The 22,327-nt window shown below is 43.5% G+C and overlaps 1 protein-coding gene across 2 annotated transcripts in view; it reads left to right on the top strand.

The window, feature by feature from the left end:
- NME9 (NME/NM23 family member 9) overlaps window positions 1-17,886 on the top strand; it is a 29,861-nt gene extending 11,975 nt beyond the window's left edge. Inside the window, exons 5-12 of one of the 2 annotated variants that reach the window (XM_077991530.1) lie at window positions 62-133; window positions 2,630-2,746; window positions 3,857-3,932; window positions 12,023-12,105; window positions 12,409-12,501; window positions 13,512-13,666; window positions 14,893-15,029; window positions 17,168-17,886. In XM_077991530.1, coding sequence (XP_077847656.1) covers window positions 62-133; window positions 2,630-2,746; window positions 3,857-3,932; window positions 12,023-12,105; window positions 12,409-12,501; window positions 13,512-13,666; window positions 14,893-15,029; window positions 17,168-17,232 — 798 coding nt within the window. In that variant the 3' untranslated portion in view covers window positions 17,233-17,886. Of the gene's footprint in view, window positions 1-61; window positions 134-2,629; window positions 2,747-3,856; window positions 3,933-12,022; window positions 12,106-12,408; window positions 12,502-13,511; window positions 13,667-14,892; window positions 15,030-17,167 lie in introns of those variants that run through there. The other variant, XR_003727124.1, reaches the window with a different exon arrangement.
- The last annotated feature ends 4,441 nt before the right edge of the window (window positions 17,887-22,327 follow it).

The raw sequence follows: 22,327 nt of genomic DNA, 5'->3' as shown, positions 1-22,327 counted from the left end.
TGATCAGTCGGGCCCTGCACCCCCTGCACCCAGGGTAGCTGCTGATAGTGGTTTTCTTTAGGCAGAGGCAGATCGTCTTGATGTCCTCGAAAAGTACCGAGGGAAGTGCGAGCCAACCTTTCTGTTTTATGCAGTAAGTACATTTTCAGAACCAGAACTATTTGACAATTGCACATCATTAGAGTTCAAAATAGAAGCATCTCACTGACATTAATTATCTTTGGGAGAATTAATGGGAACCAAGAGGCCTCACAGATTCAAACAAGTGATGCTGTTTTCTCTGATGCCTCCCAGTCTTTTTTTATGATGTTGGCTACATACAGACACCCCCACCCCCAAGTCGAAGTGGTGATACAAGCTGTTGACTAGGATGGTGGCCTGAGGGCCCTGCGCCCAAGGAGGTGGATGACACAGCACCCTGGTGGCCACGGTGCTGGGGCCGCCTTCCTGACTTGCTGTACACGGGAAGAGCGTACCAGTCACTCAAATGTACATGCTCCTTTTTGGCTCATGAATACTCTAGACTGGGGGCTTCACTCTCAGAGCACAGGGTTTCAAGATTTCTATCCTTTGCTCCATAAAGGGGACTTTTTAGTAAAAATAGATACTCCTTTATGGGGCAGACAAGCTCTTCATTCACCCTTATGTAATCATAAAATGTGAAGATATGTTTACAGAAAGTTAGAAATGAGACGGACTATTGAGGAAAGTCAAGTGGCCCAGTGTTTTGAAAATATAATTTGGATGTCCTTGGGTGTGACATCCATGGTCCAGCTCCATGCCCCTAGGGGCCCACTGTTTCACACTTAGCTTCCCAGGTTTAGGCCACCTGCCAGGCTCTGATGGCAATGGATCGATATTCCTCCTCACTCAGACCAGCCCCCTCATTGTAGAGTCAGGAATACCAGGATCTACTCAACCAGGTCTCCGAACACCAGGCTAGGGTTGTTCAATTTTGAAAACTTCAGCCTCCTGGCCTCAGCACTGCAAGTATTACAAATTGGAAACTTACGATAAAACATTATTTGAGCTTTGGATTTTAGTAGGGAGACTGAACTTACATGAGATAACATGATTGGGAGGAAAAGAGGGAGAAGCAGGGAGGAGCTCGGAGATGAGCATGCCCCAAACACACTTGACATCAGAGCTCAGCTGTAGAAATGGGACCACAATGGCTTAATTGCCTGAGCCCATAGCAATTAAAGCATAAATCTTACTTGGCTGTATGGGAACATGGGCCACAATCTTCAACCCTATGGTGGTCCACTAAGGGATGGGATGGAAATGGAAGGAGGACTCACTCTATGTGAACTTCTCCCTCTCCAGATTCATTTCTTTGTGAGTACAAATGTAGAGACTTTTGGCCAGGCGCGGTGGCTCACACCTGTAATCCCAGCACTTTGGGAGGCCGAGGCAGGCAGATCACCTGAGGTCAGGAGTTTGAGATCAGCCTGGCCAACATAGTGAAACACCATCTCTGCTAAAAATATAAAAATTAGCCAGGCCTGGTGGCGGGTGCCTGTAATCCCAGCTACTTAGGAGGCTGAGGCAGGAGAATCACTTGAACCCAGGAGGCAGAGGTTGCAGTCAGCCGAGATCATGCCATTGAACTCCAGTCTGGGCAACAAGAGCGAAATTCCATCAAACAAACAAACAAACAAACAAACAAACAGACTTTTGAAAGAGTTAAAGCAGAAACTCAGGTTCATCCCAAATACCACCTCGACTGTGAAGCCTTCCCTGACCATCTCAGATGATGCTGGCAATTCTTGCCCCAAGTTCCAAGCACCTTATAAATTTCCGTATTACTTACAGCAATTATTTTATAGTATTGTAATTGTTTCTTTGGCATGTCCAGTCATCCCTCTCCCCATTCTAGTCCCCATTCATGAAGGCTGCAGCTATGTTTTTTCATGTTTAATGTTTATATTCTTTGCCTCTGCCTTGGTGCTTGGTATAGTAAGTGCTCAATAATATTTGTTGAATGAGTAACTCATGTGTAAGCCACACTTAGTCACTCATAACTTACTATGTACTGTTCCTCCCTTAATGAACTGCTGGTTACCCTGAAGGAAGCTTTGAAAGGAGTGGCATGGCCTAGAAGGTAGAGATCAGAAAAAGGGAAATCATTTAAAACTAGGAGCAGACTGGCTGGGCGTGGTGGCTCACGCCTATAATCCCAGCACTTTGGGAGGCCGAGATGGACGCATCATGAGGTCAGGAGATCAAGACCATCCTGGCTAATACGGTGAAACCCCGTCTCTACTAAAAATACAAACAAATTAGCTGGGCATGGTGGCGGGCACCTGTAGTCCCAGCTATTTGGGAAGCTGAGGCAGGAGAATGGCGTGAACCTGGGAGGCGGAGCTTGCAGTGAGTCAAGATCGCGCCACTGCACCCCAGCCTGGGCGACAGAGCAAGACTCCATCTCAAACAAACAAACAAAAATCCTAGAAGCAGACCTGAGAGCGTCCTGCCAAGGGAGGGCAGCAGAAGTGAGCACGCTGCTATGAGCCTGGGGTTGAGGGACCTTGATCTTGGGCACACACACTCCTAGACACTCTCGCCATCTCTTGAAAGAGATTAATATTTGCCAAGAGTATTTCATGCTGTTTGTAACATATTCTAGGGAGGAGAACTGGTGGCTGTGGTTAGAGGAGCAAATGCCCCACTGCTGCAGAAAACCATCCTAGACCAGCTGGAGGCCGAAAAGAAAGTGCTGGCTGAAGGCAGAGAACGGAAAGTGGTAACTGGGGGTCACTTCTACAAGCAGCTAACTCACAAGTGCGCTAGTAGGCGAGATCAGCAGTCCCCATCCCCCTTACCCGACTGTCCTGGAGCCGTTGGTGGACAGCTTCATAAAAGTTTCACCTGGGTCTGTTCCTCAAGCACTGTGCCCTGGTGATATGTGTGCATTTTGAAACCTTCTTATAAAAGCCATCTCTTTCATCCAGAGCACTTTATTTTATCAATTTCCCTTTCATCTCCCACTTCAACTCTTAACAATGAATTCAGAAATGAAAATCAAGTTACAGAATGGAGTGATGCGTAGGAGAAGTCAGCTATCCTGGGCTCCTCTCAGCCTTGAGGTGAAATCTCTCCTAGTGACCCACTGGCTCATATTCCTGAAGGTTTTACTTGTGAACTCAGAGGGCTCATTTCTTTAACTTAGAAATTAAGGTCTGTCATTAACATGAGAAATAGAATCAGCATAGCTTGTGATTTTGATAAATTATTTCCATGATAACATCGACTGCCAGTTCTTCAAATAACTGGCTGCCTTTGAAAATCAAGAGGTATTTCCTGGTGCTTTGAGCATCTGGCAAATGTGACTCCACACCATTCCATGTTCATTGTTCAAGTTTTCTTATTAAATTCCAAATAGCAAAGCTCCATTTTTATGGAATGGATTAGAATCAAATCATATTTTTCCCAGAAACCTGGCCATTTTCCCTCCCGAAAGAAAACTGCAAATGCTAATATTTTCATGTGCCTTCTCCAAGGGAATATTATCTCTCTTTACTGCTTCTCTGTACTGCATAGTCAATCTCTTAATATTTACTTACATTTCAATTCTTTGTCTTCTTATCAACTATCTCTACTTAATGCGTATGAAAAGAGGTAGACTCTAAAACTTAAGATAAGCTTGGCTTTTCTTGTATTCTAATTCTGTCAGCCCCACACCAGCACCCAGCCACCAAAAAGGGTCTTGTAAAGTTTCCAAGACTGATAACTTTGACATTTTTTTTCTCTGTGTTTTGGAGCTTTGCTTTTTTTAGTCTCTACAGGTTTTTGAAGGTGTTAGTGGTAATGTTAATTAGCTAACTACTTTCTTTTAATGACCAATTTATACTAGATTAAAGATGAGGCTCTTTCTGATGAAGACGAATGTGTTTCCCATGGAAAGAACAATGGTGAAGATGAGGACATGGGTGAGTGCAGAACCAATGAGCAAGGGAAAAAGGCAAAGCAGACTCAGATTTGATGTGTGTTTAAAATAGATGAATATTCAGTTTATTGAGCAATCTGAACTCTGAGAAGATTTTTTAATGGTTCATAATTTTCTTATAAAAATTGATATATAATAGATGTGCATATTTTCAGAGTATATGAGATAATTTGATACATACATATAATTAAATCAGGGTAATTGGGATATCCATCACCTTAAATATCTATCTTTTCTTTATGCTATGGATATCCAAATTATTTTCTTCTAGCTATTTTGACATGTACAATAGATTAATGTTAACTATAGTCACCCTACTGATCTCTTGAATACCAGGTCTGATTTCTTCTATCTGTAGATTGCACCTATTAATCAACCTCTCTTCATCCCTCTCTCTCCACTTCCTGGCCTCTGGTAATCACCAATCTACTCTCTACCTTCACGAGATCCATTTTTTTAAGTTCCCACATATGAGTAAGAACATGTGCTATTTGTTGTTCTTTGCTTGGGGGCTTATTTCACTTAACATAATGATCTCCAGTTCTATCCATGTTGCCACAAATGACAGGATTTTAATCATTTTAATTAATGAATAATATTCCCTTGTGTATATACACCACATTTTCTTTATTCATCCATTAATGGGCACTTAAGTCGATTGCATATTTTGGCTATTGTGAATATTGCTGCAATTAACATGGGAGTGCAGATACCTCTTCAATATATTGATTTCCTCTCTTTTGCATATATACATAGTAGTGGGATTGTTGGATCATCTGGTAGTTCTATTTTTGTTTTTTCAGGAACCTCCATACTGTTTTCCATAGTGGCTGTGCTAATTTACATTCATACCAGCAGTATATGAACATTCCCCCTTCTCTACATCCTCGTCTCATTATTCTCTTTTTAGTGTTCTGGTTTTTTTGAGATGGAGTCTCCCTCTGTCGCCCAGGCTGGAGTGCAGTGGCACGATCTTGGCTCACTACAACCTCTGCCTCCCAGGTTCAAGCGATTCTGGTGCCTCAGCCTCCCTGAGTAGCTAGGATTACAGGCACCCGCCACTACACCTGGCTAATTTTTGTATTTTTAGTAGAGACTGGGTTTCAGCACATTGGCCAGGCTGGTTTCGAACTCCTGACATCAGGTGATCCACCTGCCTTGGCCTCCCAAAGTGCTGGGATTACTGACGTGAGCCACTGCACCCAGCCTCCTTTTTTTTTTTTTTTTTTTTATAGTCCCCATTCTAACTGGGGTGAGATGAAATCTTATTGTGATTTTATGATTTGCATTTCCCCGATGATTACTGATATTGAGCACCTTTTTCATATACCCATTGGCCATTTTTATGTCTTTTTTTGGAGAAATGTCTACTCAGATCTTTTGCCTATTTAAAAATCAGATTATCTTTCTTTTTGCTTTTGAGTTGTTTGAGCTCCTTATATATTCTGGTTATTAATCCCTTGTCGGAGGGATAGTTTGCAAATATTTTCTCCCACTTTGTGGGTTGTCTCTTCACTTTGTTGATTGTTTCCTTTGCTTTGCAGAAGCTTCTTTGCTTGATGTGATCTCATTTATCTATTTTTGCTTTTGTTGCCTATGCTTTTGAGGTCTTACACAAAAAGCCTTTGCTCAGACCAATATCCTGGAACATTTCTCCAATGTTCTTCTGACAGTTTCATAGTATCAGGTCTTAGAATTGTGCCTTTAATCTATTTTGATTTTGTGTTTGTATATGGTGAGAAATAGGGGTGTAGTTTCATTCTTCTGCATATGGTTATTCAGTTTAACCACCACCATTTATTGTAGAGAATGTCCTTTCAGCATTGTATGTTCTTGGCACCTTTGTTGAAAATGAGCTGGCTATAAATGTGTGGATTTACATCTGGGTTCGCTATTCTATGTGTCTGTTTTTATGCTAGTATTTTGCTGTTTTGATCACTATAGCTTTGTAGTATAATTTGAAGTCAGGTCGTGTGATTCCTCCAGGTTTGTTATTTTTGCTTAGTATGGTTTTGGTTATTTGGGGTCTTCTGTGGTTCCATATACATATTAGGATTATATTTTCTATTTCTGTGAAGAATGTCATTGGTATTTCGATAGGTATTGCACTGAATCTGTAAATTGCCTTGGGCACCATTAACATTTTAACAGTATTAATTCTTCCAATCCATCAGCATGGCATGGAATATCTTTCCATTTGTGTGTGTGTGTCCTCTTCAATTTCTTTTATCAGTGTATCATAGTTTTCCTTGTAGAGAGCTTTCACATCTTTGGTTAAATCGAATTCTACATATTTTATATTCTTTGTTGCTATTGTAAATGGGATTGCTTTCTTGGTTTCTTTTTCAGATTGTCTGCTGTTGGTATATACATATGCTACTGGTTTTTGTATGTTGCTTTTGTATCCTGCAACTTTACTGATTTCATTTATCAGTTCTAACAGTTTTTTGGTGGGGTCTTTGAATTAACATGATAAAAGCAGCCATCCTTGTCTTATTCGAGATCTTTGAGGGAAGGCTTTGAAATTTTCCCCATTCACTATGATGTTTGCTGTGGGTTATACATGGATTTTATTGTTTTGAGGTATGTTCCTTCTATTCCCAGTGTTTTGAAGGTTTTTTATCATAAAGGGAATTCAAATTTTATTGAATGGTTTTTCAGCATCTATTGGAATTATTATACAGTTTTTGTTCTTGGTTCTGTTAATGATTTGATGAACCACATATATTGCTTTACATATGATGAACCCTTTTTACATCCCTGGGATGAATCCCACATAGTGAATGATCTTTTTGATGTGTTGTTGAAGTTGGTTTGTTAGTATTTTGTTTAGGACTTTTGCATTTATGTCCATCAAGGATATTGGCCTAGTTTTCTCATTTTGTTGTGTCCTTGTCTGGTTTTGCTATCAGGGCAATTCTGGCCTCACAGAATGAGTTTGGAAGTTTTCCCTCCTCTTCAAATTTTTTTGAAGAGTTTGAGTAGAATTGGTATCAGTTATTCTTTAAATTTTTGGTAGAATTTAGAATTGAAGCCATCAGGTCCTGAGATTTTCTTTGGCAGAAGACTTTTTATTACAGTTGTGATCTTGTTGTTACTGGTTTGTTGAGGTTTTCTATTTCTTCATGGTTCCATCTTGGTAGATTGCATGTATCCAGGAATTTATCTATTTCTTCTAGGTTTTCAGATTTGTTGGTGTGTAGTTGTTCATAACAGTGTCTAATGATTCATTATATTTCTGTAGTTTCCAGTTGTTATGTCTCCATTTTCTTTCTGATTTTATTTATTTGGGTCATCTCTTTTTCTTAGTCCAGCTAAAGGTTCATTGATTTTATCTTATCAAAAAATCAACTTTTTGCTCCATTGACCTTCTGTATTTTTTAGGCTCAATTTCATTTATTTCTGCTCTGATCTTTATTGTTTGTTTCCTAGTACTAATTGGGGGTTTGGTTTGTTACTGCTTTTTTAGTGCATTTGGGTGCATCATTAGGTTATTTGAAATCTTCCTATGTTTTTTTGATATAAGCATTTATTGCTACAACCTTCCCCTTTACTGTATTACTCTTTTTACTGTATCCCATAGATTTTGGATGTGTATTTCCATTTTCATTTGTTTCAAGAAATTAAAAATTGTCCTTTATAATTTTTTCTCTGATGCATTTGTTGTTCATGATTATGTTGTTTAATTTTCATGTGTTTGTGTAGTTTCTGAGGTTCCTCTTGTTATTGATTTCTAATTTTATTTTATTGTGGTCAGAAAAGATATATACGATTTTTGCTTTTTTGAATTTGTTGTGACTAGCTTTGTGGCTTATAATTTGCTCTATTCTGGAGAATATTGCACATGCTGATGAAAATAATGTCTTTTCTGTAGCACTTGGGTGAACTCTTCTGTAAATATCAGTTTGGTCTGTTTGGTCTAGTGTGCAGTTTGACTATGATGTTTGTCTTCTGTCTGAATGATCTGTCCATTACTAACAGTAGGGTGTTGAAGTCCCTATGTATTGCAGTATTGTATTACTGTATTGCAGTCTATCTTTCCCTTTAGATCTATTAATGTTTTTTTTATATACTTGGATGTTCTGGTGTTGGGTAGATATTTATAATTGTTACTCTTGACGAATTGACCCCTTTATCATTATATAATGACCTTCTCTGATCTAAGTATAGTTTATCTTGCTCTCTTTTCATTTCCACTTGCAATGAATATCTTTTTCCATGCCTTCACTTTCTGTCTATGTGTCTTTATAGGTAAAGTGGGTTTCTTGTAGGCAGCATATAGTTGGGTCTTGGTTTTTAATTTTTTTTCTTTGAAACGGAGTTTCACTCTTGTCGCCCAAGCTAGCACAGTCTTGGCTCATTGCAACCTCCGCCTCCCGGGTTCAAGAGATTCTCCTGCCTCAGCCTCCCAGTTAGCTGGGATTACAGGCATGGACCACCACGCCTGACTAATTTTGTATTTTTAGTAGAGACGGGGTTTCTCCATGTTGGTCAGGCTGGTCTCAAACTCCTGACCTCAGGTGATCCACCTGCCTCAGCTTCCCAAAGTGCTGGGATTACAGGCATGAGTCACGGCACCTGGCTTTTTTTTTTTTTTTGAGACAGTCTAGCTCTGACACCCAAGCTGGAGTGCAGTGGCATGATCTTGGCTCACTCTGACTCTGTCACCCAGGCTGGAGTGCAATGGTGCGATTTCAGCTCACTACAACCTCTGCCTCCTGGGCTCAGGTGATTCTCATGCCTCAGCCTCCTGGGTAGCTGGGATTACAGGCATGTGCCACCATGCCCAGCTAGTAATTTTTGTATTTTTAGTAGAGATGGGGTTTCACTATGTTGGCCAGGTTGGTCTTGAACTCCTAGCCTAGAGTGATCCACCTGCCTTGGCCTCCCAAAATGCTGGGATTATAGGCGTGAGCCACTGTGCCTGGCCAACAGTGGGTTTTATACCTCAAATGTCTTCTTTTTGCATATTAGTATTTTTTTCTTTCAGATTAAAGATTTCCTTAGGCATTCCTTCTTCTTCTTTTTTTCTTTTCTTTTTTCTTTTCTTTTTTTCTTTTTTTTTTTTTTTTTGAGATGGAGTTTCACTCTGTCACCCAGGCTGGAGTGCAGTGGCATGATGTTGGCTCACTGCAACCTCTGCCTCCTGGGTTCAAGTGATTCTCCTGCTGCCTCAGCCTCCCCAGTAGCTGGGTTTACAGACGTGCTTTTTTTTTTTTTTTTTTTTTTTTTTTTAGTAGAGACAGGGCTGGTACCTTGGCTCAAACTAATGAGTGGGGCAATCTGGCTTCTCTCAGGAGAACTTGAATGGAGACAGAGACTATTGAAACTGCAATCTGGTAGTATGTGCTGGAGCTGAGAAGTCATGGAACATCACGCAGACTCAGGGCCTGGAGGAGCCACTTTTAGCCACACCTGGCTTTTTTTTTTTTTTTTTTTTTGTATTTTTAGTAGAGACAGGGTTTTGCCCTGTTGGTCAGGCTGGTCTTGAACCCCTGACATCAGGTGATCTGCCCACCTCAGCCTCCCAAAGTGCTGGGCCACCATGCCTGGCCCGCCTTCATATTTGAGGGATAGCTTTGCTGGGTATGGTATTCTTGGATGACCATTTTTTTTTTCTTCTTTCAGTATTTTGGAAATGTCATTCCACTGCCTCCTGGCCTATATAGTTTCTATTGAGAAGCCTGTTGCTAGATAAATTGGAATGATTCTGGGAAGCTTAACCATAAAATATTTTGTCTCCAGTCACTGGACTTCAAACATACTGTGTCAAATCTCTCTTCTGATCTTTAACAGCATTTTGGGCCCATTACACAGCGCTTTATGTTCAAATATAACAGTTGTGACTTTCATGGCACTTACCAGGCATCAAAAAAAGCTGCATGTAATAAAATGGAGGGAAGCAACACCAATAATTGAAAGCAATGATGCTGGTATTTCCTTAGTCCTTATTTGAACTTTTTAGAAAAGCTCAAGCCTCTTTTTTCACCTCTTTCTTAAACATTAGAAAACCTTTCCTTCCCAGAGCCCTACAACCTCTTTCCTGTCTTCCCCAAATATTAACTTGCAGACTTTACACTCCTGGGTATCACAGTACTTCCTGAACCTTTCATATGAGAAAACTTGGCCTGACAGAATGAAGAAAAGCTAAGAGTTAGGAAGGCTGTTGCTGGGATGGTGTCTCTTGGTGGTAACCGAGACACAAGGGAAAACCAGAATTAGGCTCAGGAACTGTGTTGATAAGAGGAGGAAGATTTTTTAAATTATTGCTTGAAATAGAAAGGCTGTTTTTACATGTGTGGAGAATAAGAATTGTTTGAGTTGGATTCTAACAAGGGAGAAGGCACAGTTTAGGACAGCAAGAAAACTTCAAGGGTGAAGAGAAAATCAGTGACTGTGATTCTGCAGGAGACATCTGTTACTCCCCTGTTGTATTATCTCCTCTTTCTTCCCTCCTCCATGATTTCCTCCCAAATCAAGTCTCTCCCACCTAGAAAACCACCTAAGATACTGCCCTTGCCCTTAGTCTTCCTCTTATTCACAGCCAAGCTTCCTTTGTCCACACTCTAGGCCACCTTCACTTTCCATTTGTGCCCCGACCTATTGCAATCTGGCCTCTGCGCTCACTACTCCCTGAAATGGTGCTCATTGGTGGCACCAACAGGTAGTTTCCAGTGCATATCTTATGGGATTTTTCTGCAGAATGAGATGATGTTCACAGTGTCTTCCTTCTCAAAACCTTCTCTTTCGGTTTCTAAGATGTGACGACTTTTCTTGTTTTCCTTCTATGTCTCTGGCCTCTCCTCAGTTTCTCCTTCATTGGCTTCTTTTCTTGTGCTGTCCTTTTAACCTGGAACACCCCAGGCCCCTGCTTTGGTCTCTTCTCTTCTTCCTCTACTTTTAGGTGATCTCATTAATCAATTTATAATGGAATTTATTGTAAAAGTATCTTAAAATCTAAATATTCATGATATATTAGAAATAGTAATCTCAGAAATAATAGATTTGTTGCTTGAAATGATTTATACTTTTTGCAATACATGTTTTTGAGATTTTTCAGAGTAGAAAGCCCTCTTTAAATGTAGATATTGTCTTGTTTCATTTCAACACAACCAATGTAAAAGCTGAGAAACAAAATAGGTGATAGAGAATGATGATTCTGTCGAGTGTAGATAACTCACCAAAGACAAGTTTATATAAGCAGGAGGACAATGGAGGTGGGCTCATGGACTAGACACAGACCTCCTTATAGCTCCTGTGGGCCTCAGCAGTGGACTCTGATCTTGTGGCACCTCCTTCATTGTCATAGCTAATTGGACTAGTGGATGCTCATTCAAGGGCAGTCAATCAGCAGACTGGCCAGTGAGCTAGGGCTGGTACCTTGGCTCAGACTAATGAGTGGGGCAATCTGGCTTCTCTCAGGAGAACTTGAATGGAGACAGAGACTACTGAAACTGCAATCTGGTAGTATGTGCTGGAGCTGAGAAGTCACGGAACATCACACAGACTCAGGGCCTGGAGGAGCCATTTTTAGCTACATAGCAGGAAAGGGAAAAAGCAGCAGAGCCACAGGAGCCAGTAGAGTGAAAGGAGAGCATGTGGCAGACAGCAGGTAGAGGCTGGGTGGGAATCATGAGAGGGTGACAGGAAGGGATGAGGGCAGCCAGGTCTGTGTTGCCCATGCTCCAGGCCCCCTCTCACTTTCTCCTATACCTCTTCTTGCCACTCCCCAGGCCAACTCAATTCAGTTGTTTCTGGATTTCTGGTCCCAAGCAGTCTTTTAGCAATCCCTTCCCCCATGTTCCTCCTCCGCCACCTGCCCAGGTTCATTGAGCCAGTCTCTGAGTCTCTGTTCCTTGCAGCAAGATGGAGGTTGAGGTCTGGAGTCAGACTGGTACATCCACCAGAGTCCAGGTTTGCAGGGTCAAGACTAAGGCCAGGGGAGGGAACCCTGAGAGCCCAAGCCTGTGCCTAGCACTTGGTGCAATGGAGCCTTGTATAGCATTGTTTTTTTGTGGATGGACTCCCGAGAGCCTCAAACATCAGCATCTGACAGCACCATTTTTGGCTTAGTTTCATCAGACAGGACCTGTACCTTGGCCATCATTAAACCAGATGCAGTGGCCCACGGAAAGACCGATGAGATTATCATGAAGGTAAGAGAGACAACACTTACGTGCACCACTGTCCTTGTGTCCTCTCTTGTGGATAAACAGGGATGGGGCACCGGGCAGTGATATCTTAGTGCAGAAAGACGACTTCTAAGAGATTGTAGCTCAAACTCCATTCAAGCAAATGAAAATGTTAAATCTGATTGGGACAGATAATGTGGGGATCGGTGTCTCCACAGCCTTTAATGTTGCCTGTCTTTATTTTTTTACCTTGCAACTAAATTAATTAATCAATGTGAATTTGGGCTTGATTTACCCTTTCAGAATATTTATATATATATTCTACAGATTCAGGAAGCTGGGTTTGAAATTCTAACAAATGAAGACAGAACCATGACAGAGGCAGAAATGCGACTTTTCTACCAACACAGAGCTGGAGAGGTCAGCTCATCTACTTCCACAAGTTCAACACACTGTCGTTTCTCTTCCTCCAACATTATGCTTGTAGATTGATATTAGTTTGTGACAGAAGAAATTATGAAGAGCCAAAATAGGAACAGCAAGTGGGTCATGAATTTGTTCTCAGAATGACAATAGGCTGTATCAGGTAAAGTTTTTTGGTTGCAAAGAAAAGGTTTTGACTCTAAGAAATGAATTAAGGAATTTATTAGAAGGATAACCCATAGTTGAAGGGAGAGTTTAATGAGAAGGGCTTGGAGACAAAAGGAAGCGAAGGATCTCAGAAGCAAAGCCTCGAGCATATCACTTTAGACACTGCCATTGGATAACTCAGATCTAACCACCTTCCATTTGCTTCTGCTGATGACCCACCTGCTTGGGAGTCTTCTTGGCTTAGCTTGGGCCATAGCCCTTCCTCTCATGTTGGGGGTGTGTGTGTGTGTGTGTGTGTGTGTGTGTGTGTGTGTGTGTGTGTTGGGGAATAGGCATCATGGTTGGCATCATGGTTGTCAGTCAAATTTGGACCAAATGAAATGGATAAGGGCTGTTCCCCGAAGGAAAACCAGAGTACTGTTACTTGAGGAGGAAGGGTTGTGAGGCATTGCATGAAAAAAAAAAAGTACCAACTATATTTCACCCCTTGGTTATCCAGCATCATATGATTTCCATAGATATGGTCTTTTAAATGTCTCTGCCTAACTTATATAATCATCTCATGTTTATTCCCAAATGAGTCAACTTAAAGCTCTTGTCATTCTGAGTGCTCTGAGTGTGGCTGGTCATCACTACCACCCATGCCTGACACCCTCCACAGCAGGCAGAGGTGGCCAGGCAGAGACAGAGTGCAGTGGCTGAGTGGCCACGGGCATGCTGGCTGGTAGCAAGGCTGCCCACTAACTCCCTCTCATCCTGTGGGTGAGATGGGCTTGCTGATCCTCTGCAGGCCCTAGCAGCTCCTGCCCTGGGTCACTGTTTTCCCTCCCTGTGCCTAGGAGGCATTTGAGAAGCTGGTACATCACATGTGCAGTGGACCAAGCCACCTCCTGATCCTTACCAGGACTGAGGGCTTCGAAGACGTGGTCACTAGCTGGCGAACAGTCATGGGCCCCTGTGACCCCAATGTGGCCAGGAGGGAGCAGCCTGAAAGGTGACGTCACCAGCTGTGGTCCTTTCATCCATCTTAAAACCTGCATTCCAGGAGGCTGAGTCCCACTCAAAGTGTTCAGCCTAGAATCGTGGGTAACACAGAGGACTCTCTGATGGCCAAGAGCCTCTCTCATATATCTGGGGAGACCCTGACATCTTCCCCCTCTGGCCCAGCCTGTACTGAGTGCGTCCTGTGAGGTGCCTCCTCCCCTGCTCTGTCCTCTTCTGAAGGCTGCTTCTAGATTCATTCCTCAGTCACTGTTTTCTCTTTGCAGCCAGAGGATTCCATAGGGTACTCCCAGGAAAATACAGATTCTAGGGTCCCATTCAAGCCTGTCAGAGACTCTGGGCCAGGGCCTGAGAATCTGCACTGTAGTCTCAATGCCATCCAAACCTACTCCCCATCAGGGTGTCCTGAGGCCCTCAGGAGTCTGAGTACCCTGTTCTGCACATTGCACTGGGCTTCCTTGGCCTGCTCCTTGGACACGGGAATATTTAGCCTGGCGCCAGCAATCCAAATCCACTGTACCTTGGCCTTTAAAGCTGACAGGCGCAGACAACAGGAAAGAAATTAGAGAGGCCAAGGAACTGCAGTTGTACTTTGTAGCTGTAGGGGACCAGGAACATTTATATATGAGGCAGGCTGGGCTAGTGAAAGCCAGCTCAGGATTCAGATCCTAGGTCACTGCAAGTCTCTTCTTAGCCTGAGTTCTCTCAACTGTAAAATGGGCATATAAGCATCTATCACAAGTGTGTATACATACATGTATATACCTCACCGAGAGTAGTGCTTGACACACAGGAAATCATAGCAATATTATTATCTTACGAAGTTATTGCAAGGATAACTATGCAAAACTTTATCAAGCACTTGGTATGGTGCTAGCCTTTGGCAGTAATATCGACAAAATGGCAGCTCCTGTGCTTACACTATTAATCAGGCATCTTTAAAATGGGGGTAACAGCAGTATGTCTCATAGAGCTGTGGCGAAAATGCAATGGGATCGTGTAAGTAAAGTACCCAACTATGTGCCCAGCACACTGCCATGACCAAATAAATGCCAGCTACTATTATTATTGCTGCTGTTCTTGGTATTTCCTGCAGAGAAATCAATTTCACAGGAATGCAGGGTGCTGATTGGTAGCCGGTGATCATGTTGCCAGAAAGCAAAACATTTCTTTTCAAATGAAACAATTGTTTCTTTTACATTTTGCCAATGTTCCCAGTCTCCGAGCTCAGTATGGCACAGAAATGCCCTTTAATGCCGTCCACGGAAGCCAGGACAGAGAAGATGCTGACAGAGAACTGGCATTGCTCTTCCCCAGTTTGAAATTTTCAGACAAAGATACAGAAGCCCCTCAGGGTAAGTCATCAAGGAGATTTGATCTTTATTAAATCATAGATACAAGGAATTTGTGACTATGTGCTTGAGTGTGTGGGGGATTGATAATTTTTGGTAACTAAGTCTTCAAACTAATACAGTCCTGTTCTGAAAATACAGGTCATTATATAACTTGAGTATCAATACTAAACTATTTTGTGTCCTCATAGAGTAACAGTGTTGCTTTTTAATACCTCATTAAATTTTTTGCTGCTTATTTTGGAGTCATATTTTTGTTGCAAAAAGTACTTTATTTACATTTCCCTGTGGAAACCATTGGGAAAATTTCATTAACTTTCTGGAAGCCTACCTCAAAGCCAGTCAGAGGCCAGACACACTCCACACACTCCATGTTAAGCCCCTAAGGGCTCACTGAGAAATGCAGCTATACAGAAGGGGCTTCAACCTGGAGCTTGCTGTGACCTCATCTCCCTCAGCCCCACATTTCAGTGCATGACTATTGTTTAGGACCTTCCCTTCATGGGAAGCATTCAGACAGCCTCTGGGAAAGGTATGCCAGGTGGCATCGCCACCTCCAAATCTGGGTGAGAGCCCCAAGGGGCCCAGAGCCCATGTGACTAAGTCTACCCTACAACCAGTGAAACTGCTGCATTACATGTCTCCGGTTTGAGCATGAAATGAGTGGAAGGGGCTGGGAGATGATTACCTTGGGAAAACCCAAAGGATGCGAGGGTTGGATTCTTGGGAGAAGGCCACATTCCATCTGAAATGGAAATAACCCATGTGTGTCTAAATGTTTGGGTTTTAATCAATATATTTGCCTAAATGTTTGATATGCTCATGGTCTCAAGATCTGAAATGCAGGCCGGGCGCGGTGGCTCAAGCCTGTAATCCCAGCACTTTGGGAGGCCGAGACGGGTGGATCACGAGGTCAGGAGATCGAGACCATCCTGGCAAACACGGTGAAACCCCGTCTCTACTAAAAAAATACAAAAAAATAGCCGGGCGAGGTGGTGGGCGCCTGTAGTCCCAGCTACTCGGGAGGCTGAGGCAGGAGAATGGCGTGAACCCGGGAGGCGGAGCTTGCAGTGAGCTGAGATCCAGCCACTGCACTCTAGCCTGGGCGACAGAGCGAGACTCCGTCTCAAAAAAAAAAAAAAAAAAAAAAAAAAAAAGATCTGAAATGCAGCCAAGTCAAAATGGGTGGACTTGCCACTGCCCTGTGAAGCAGAATTATTCCCACTGCCAGCTGAGGAACAAGCTGAGCATGCCAGAGGTTGGGGAGCCAAGAAATCTTGGGAAGTGTGGCTCTATGTGGATCAGAGACCCACTGACACACTCCAGGCCAGCTTTCCTCTGGGACCTGCCCTCAGAGAGTCCATGATGCATTTCCTTATGTGTCCAGGGTTGTGGGGCACCTTCAAGCTTTTGGGAATAGGGGGTGGTGATTAGAAGCAAATAGCTGTAACTCAGAGCCAAGTCTGGGGCAGGTGGCTGGGAAGTTCTCACTGGGCTGTTGGGAGTGCTGGAAGATCATGAGACTGACGTTTTGGCCTCAGGTGATGAGAAAAGGGGTTACCTGCAGACCACACCCTGGGAATAAGTGCACAGCCTCCTTTGGACACTGAAGCAGCCTGGCTGGGGTGCTGTTCTGCCCATTTATTCTGATGTGTCACACTTTCTCAGCTTTGGGGAGCTGCATATGCCTCCATTGTACTTAGCACTATTCCTGCTAAAAAAACGCAGGAGTCAAGGTGACAGACAATCCCGGGTTTGAATTCTGGCTCCACTATTCCCCAGCTGAAGAGCCTCTGAAAGGTTACTTACCTTTTCTGGGCCTCAGTTTCCTCATCTGTTAAATGGAGATAATGATAGACTCGTCATAACCACAACTAACTTCATAATAAAAATCTTCATCATAGAGCTGTTGTGAAGATGAAAGACAGGATGTAAAGCTCTTGGTCTGGCATATGACATGAATTAAATGCTCAATGTTATCCATTCTGTTTAATTCCTGGTCCCTAACACATATCAGGACTTCTTTGCTGGCTCTCCTGCTCTGACCTTTAACTTCCCATTTCTTTGTGGATGGTGGGTGGGACAGAAGGTCTGGGACAGGGCTGTTTCAGGAGTCCTACCGAACATCTGTCATCCCACAGGCGGTGAGGCTGAAGCAACAGAGGGGCCCACTGAGGCGCTTTGCTTTCCCGAGGATGTGGATTGAGATGGCTGTGCTGCTCTTCCGGAGCACGTGACCAGGGGTCTACTGCACAAAACGGACCTCCAGAATCGGAACTTACTCTTTTGAGTACCAATACTTTTTCGTTTAGCTGTCTTTTGTAGACAATGGAAATAATACGGCTGGGCGCAGTGGCTCACGCCTGTAATTCCAGCACTTTGGGAGGCCGAGGCAGGTGGGTCACTTAAGGTCAGGAGTTCGAGACCAGCCTGCCCTACATGGTGAAACCCTGTCCCTACTAAAAATACAAAAAATTAGCCAGGCGTGGTGGCGTGCGCCTGTAATCCCAGCTACTTGGGTGGCTTAGGCATGAGAATCGCTTGAACCGGGGAGGTGAAGGTTGAAGTGAGCCGAGATCATGCCACTGCACTCCAGCCTGGGTGACAGAGTGAGACTCTGTCTTAATAAAAAAAAAAAAAAAAAAAAAAAAAAAAGTAAAGAAAGAGAATAGTATATACTTTTCTGCCTTATTAAACAGTATGTAGAACACAGTTTTGTTTTTTTTTTTTTTCTATCTTTGGGATTTTACAAAATAATTGAACATCAGTTATTACATCCTGTTGTGAGATATAGTGTCATCTCAGAGGATACTGGGTTATATGAGATGGTGTTTCCCCAACAATAAATCTACCTTATGAATTAAACAATTTTAGAACTTAATTTGGTAACCAGGAACTTGAAAACAGTGCAAGATTGGCTATGACACTTTCAGGCACCCTGATGCCGAGGCAGATATAAATAGGCTCCAAATGCTTCCTCATGCTGCCTGCCCAAGTCACACCAACAGTCATTTAATGCTGCCAGATTTTCCCATCTGCAGTTCTCCATTACCAAGGCATGTTCATAAAGCAATGCTTAGATGTCAAATTTGGAAACAGGGTTCATCTAATTTTCTTGACGCATCCCTCCCCCATTTCTCTGGTTTCTGATTCTGGGTGACACCTAAATTTAAAAGCTGAGAGCTCCTAGTGGGGCCAGGTTGCCTTCAGCTCTCACTGAATTGCCTGGCTTAGCCATCCCTCTGCAGTTCTCCCCTTGAGGGACACAGGATTTCAGTAAAAAGTAGCTATTGTGACCACTTGGAAATTATTGGCACACAATGCCACCCCCTCTAACCACTTTATTTGTAAATTTGCCAAGTGCAGGCATACTTTTTCCTGAGGAGGCCATGTTCTTCTATACTAGGAAGCAAATGCCAGCGTCTTCCTCCTTGCTGGTTTTGTCCATGACTTGAAGTTCTTTAAATGGGCAGTTAGCTCCCAGAGGACGTCTTCGTGGGTGCATCACACTTCGTCAGCCTAGCACAAGACAGTCTGTGCTAGGCCCTGAGCTGGCTCTGGGGATACATGGATAAGTCAGTCCCCAGAGTTGGGAACCAAGGCAGGTGACCTTCAATAGGCCCTACTGTTTAAGGCCACTGTGTTTGCCAGGACCTTGTGTCACCCCTGGATGGAAACACACATGTCCACAGTGCTCATCGGAACCTGTACCGGATCTCAATGTGTATGACAAAGCCCTCACTGACAGGATCTGTCAGGAAGCTGGATGCACTATTCCAGATCCCCAGACTCACAGCCCACCATGGGGCTGTGCTCTTCCCTTTGGGAGTGGGCTCAAGAGCGGGGCCCATATGGTCTGTGCCCACTTCAGAAGTGGCAAACGACTTGGAGAAGCCCTATGCCTGGGCTTCCATACCACAGATGTGTGTGGCTCTAAATGAGCTACTTCGAGGGGGTGCACCCAGCTGACAGCCATCTGATCTCCCCAGAATCTGGGAAGCCAAGATCTTCCAACACTGGTGAGATGAGAGATGGAGCCACCAGGGCCTCCCAAAGCAGGGGAGAGAGGGGAAAATGAGATTGGGGAACAGCCTGTAGGGGGAGAGTGTTCTTGTGTCAGTGATGGATGAAGTAGCTGGGCAGGGCAGTGGGAAAGCAAGTGGGGCACTAGGTGATGGGGCCGGAGTGTTAGGAATGGTGACATGCCTCTTCCTCCCATTACTGGTGACTCAGGGATGCTGTGGGTTCAGCATTGCAGGGCATCTCTAAGAGTCCACAAGTTTCATGGCATAAGGAACAGGGGAATGGGGTGTAAGGGGGCTCCCGAGAGTGGCTCAAATATCAGCCCGCTCCCAGAGGATGGAACTCATTGGCAGAGACCCTAGGCCTGGTTTCCCACAACAGAAGCAAACAAGGAAGTAAAGGATGGGTGCCGCTTTTGGTTTTAAGACCCGTTGGCTCCTGGGTGTGAGTGCCTGACAGGAAGGAGGGCGGACTTGGCTCTGACAAGGAGGGTGCTTTTATTCCAGGACTGGCTCTGGACCTCCACTCAGCCTGAGGGCAGTGTGCTTGCCAAAGCCAGGAGCCAGGGGCTGCAGAGATAGGAGGAAAGGTGGCTTAGTAGTCCACTCAGTGGACCTTGGGGGGTTCCCTCAGCCTTCCCTAAAGCCAGATCCTAGACCTTCTCTCATGCTGGAAATAAACATGTGCCTCTCTGGCCAGTAAACAGGGAAGGGGCAGGATGGGGACAGCACCAGTCCCTATCCCAGGTGGCAAGAAATTGGAACCTTTCTGTCAGCCCTCCAGCAAGATCTGGGGTGGGAGGCCCCCTTCCTCTTTTCTTAGGCTTCACTTCCAAGTTTTCCCTGTGGCAGTTATGGGAAACAGGGGCCTGCTTGGACCTGCTCCTACTCTCTTGGCCTTACCTTGGGTCCTCCCAGAGGTTCCCACCATGATTATTCCCTCTTGCCCACCTCGTCATCCTCCCACCACACTCTGGTACAGGTGTCCTTGGCTTTGTTTCCAGTGAGGCCTTGAGATAGAAGGTGTGCCTACAATTCAGAGACGGGAAAGGTGGCAGTGCGTGGTAGATGAAGAGCAACTGTGTGTCCTTGCAGAGGGATAGCAAGCTCTTGCACACTGAGCAGCTGGTGGCAGTGGAGATGGGGCATACCTAAGAAGAGGACGGAGGGGATGGACATGACATTGGGGACGGGATACCTTGTGGCTGGGAGTGCCCACCTGTGAAGGTCTGCTGGCCTTCAGAAGGAGGCCAAAAAGAGTGGGGTCCCCAGACTGCTGCAGATGCCTCTAGGAGCCACAGTTACCCTAAAGCACTGGGTCCCACTCTGAAATGCAAAGCACTTCCCAGCCCTTCATTTACCAAGAATCACAGGTTCCAAAAGTATGTACACATTATCTTCTGATGTTTCCTAATGCTCTAGACATTTGGAAAACAGACTCCTTTTTAGAAGTTGCCACGATTTTTCTTGGCTTTTATTAGCATGTGTTAAAATCATATTATCCAAACACTACCAGAAGAACATGTATTGTTCTGAATAAAGTGCTTAAGGAAAAAAAAATGCAACTTATTAAACTGGACATTCTTTTCTAGTTCATAAATTTTGGATTACAATGAGGGCACAAAAGGAGAAACAGAATGCAGTATTAGAGCGAGAAGCTTAGTTAAGAACTTGGGTGTAGACACAAGACCATGTCCACTCTTCCCACTTCCTTGCTGACTGAACACTGCACCTGCATAAAGCAGCAAACAGCTTTGTTTCAATAAATACATTTCCCTTCATTCAATTCAGAAAAGTTAATTATAGTAAAGCATTTTTAATTTGACCATCTGTTTATACCCACAGGCAAGATGTATCCACAGAGTTTAAGTGTGAAAGTGTTATTTCATTGGGCCTTCAGCTCTCTAATGCTATTTGGGTTCAAGATTGTCTCAGCAATTCATTATTGGTTTCTTTATATTTACCTGGTACTATTTAATACCAATACTATAATGTTTTGCGTTAAAAATGCCAACCAAGGATATTTTCACAGTACTAGAAACGAGTGGGCCTAAGGCTTTCTTCCCAATAAACTAAGTTTTCTTTTAACCGGGTTTCTCACATTAGCACTCTGATATCTGCACAAAACCAAGTCCTGTTGGGACAGATTTTAAAATCAGTGATGTTCTGAAAAAATAGTAACTTGAATCTTGGGTAGTCATGTTGAGAGCAGGAAAAATTGCATTAAATACATTTTTAAAACATTCATTTGCAATCAAACATTTAAATCTTCCAAGGAAAGTGCAGGGTGGTGATAGGGCAGCTGCAGTGTGAGCAACCCCATCAGGAGTGGCTGGTGGGTGGGCTTGGGGCTCCATCAGTGGCACACACTCACCGCAAGCTTCTGGACCACAGACCTTGCATCCTGGTTGTGACGCCTTTGACCTTCTTTTAACAAAGACAAAGGGCAGGCTGCTTCTACCTTCAAACAGTCAAGAGCAACTTCTGTTGGGTTCACCTTGCTGCTGACCCAGAAGTTGGGTGCAGAAAGGCTAATGGTACTTGCTGTAAAAAGAAGTCATCTTCAGTCATCCTGGGGAGATTCCATTGCCCCTCTCTCAACTTGAGTGCTTTTCGCTTCATGCAGGAAAAGATTTTAGTTGCATCTTTTATTAAATTTCAATCTCATTTTACAAAAGCATACCAACGAGCAATCCTGAGCAACTAATATGAAATTTGCTGAATACAGCTAAGAGAAAGCTTTCTAAACTATCCTGTTCTTTGTTTCCTTCTACAGGTGTGTCTGTAGAACATTCTTTAGTTTCACAGTGATATATGCTGTTTCAGGAAGCACAAGGTGTTCTGTTTCTGGGAAGTGATGACCTACTTTTAGTTTGAGCACAAGTTTCCATGACTGGTTCTAAATCCGGCCAGATATTGCTAATACCAATGACAGGAGTTAGGGCAATTGGGAGGCTCTCGGTCCCTAGTTCCTGTCAAGGGTAAGCCCCATCTGGGTCATGGCTGGGCTTTCACTATCAGTAGTTATATTTCCCTTTGATGCTTCAAAAAGCCTATGGTGAATCTGTCGCCTCACTTTACTCCTCCCTGTCTGTCTGACTTGGAAGCCTGAGAACTTATTAAATTAGGATGAAAAAAGGCTCTGTACCTGCTAATATTGACGGCAGTAAGATGCTAGCTTACTATTTTTGCACAGCACCATGTATAGTGCCTGTTAATCAGGCCAACTATAGCCAACTTTTTCTTTTTTTTTTTTTATATAAAGAAAATCTATGTAAG

This window comes from Macaca mulatta, chromosome 2 (assembly GCF_049350105.2).
Source record: "Macaca mulatta isolate MMU2019108-1 chromosome 2, T2T-MMU8v2.0, whole genome shotgun sequence".
In the NCBI taxonomy this organism is placed as follows: Eukaryota; Metazoa; Chordata; class Mammalia; order Primates; family Cercopithecidae; genus Macaca; species Macaca mulatta.
This window is presented reverse-complemented; position numbering and strand designations above follow the sequence as displayed.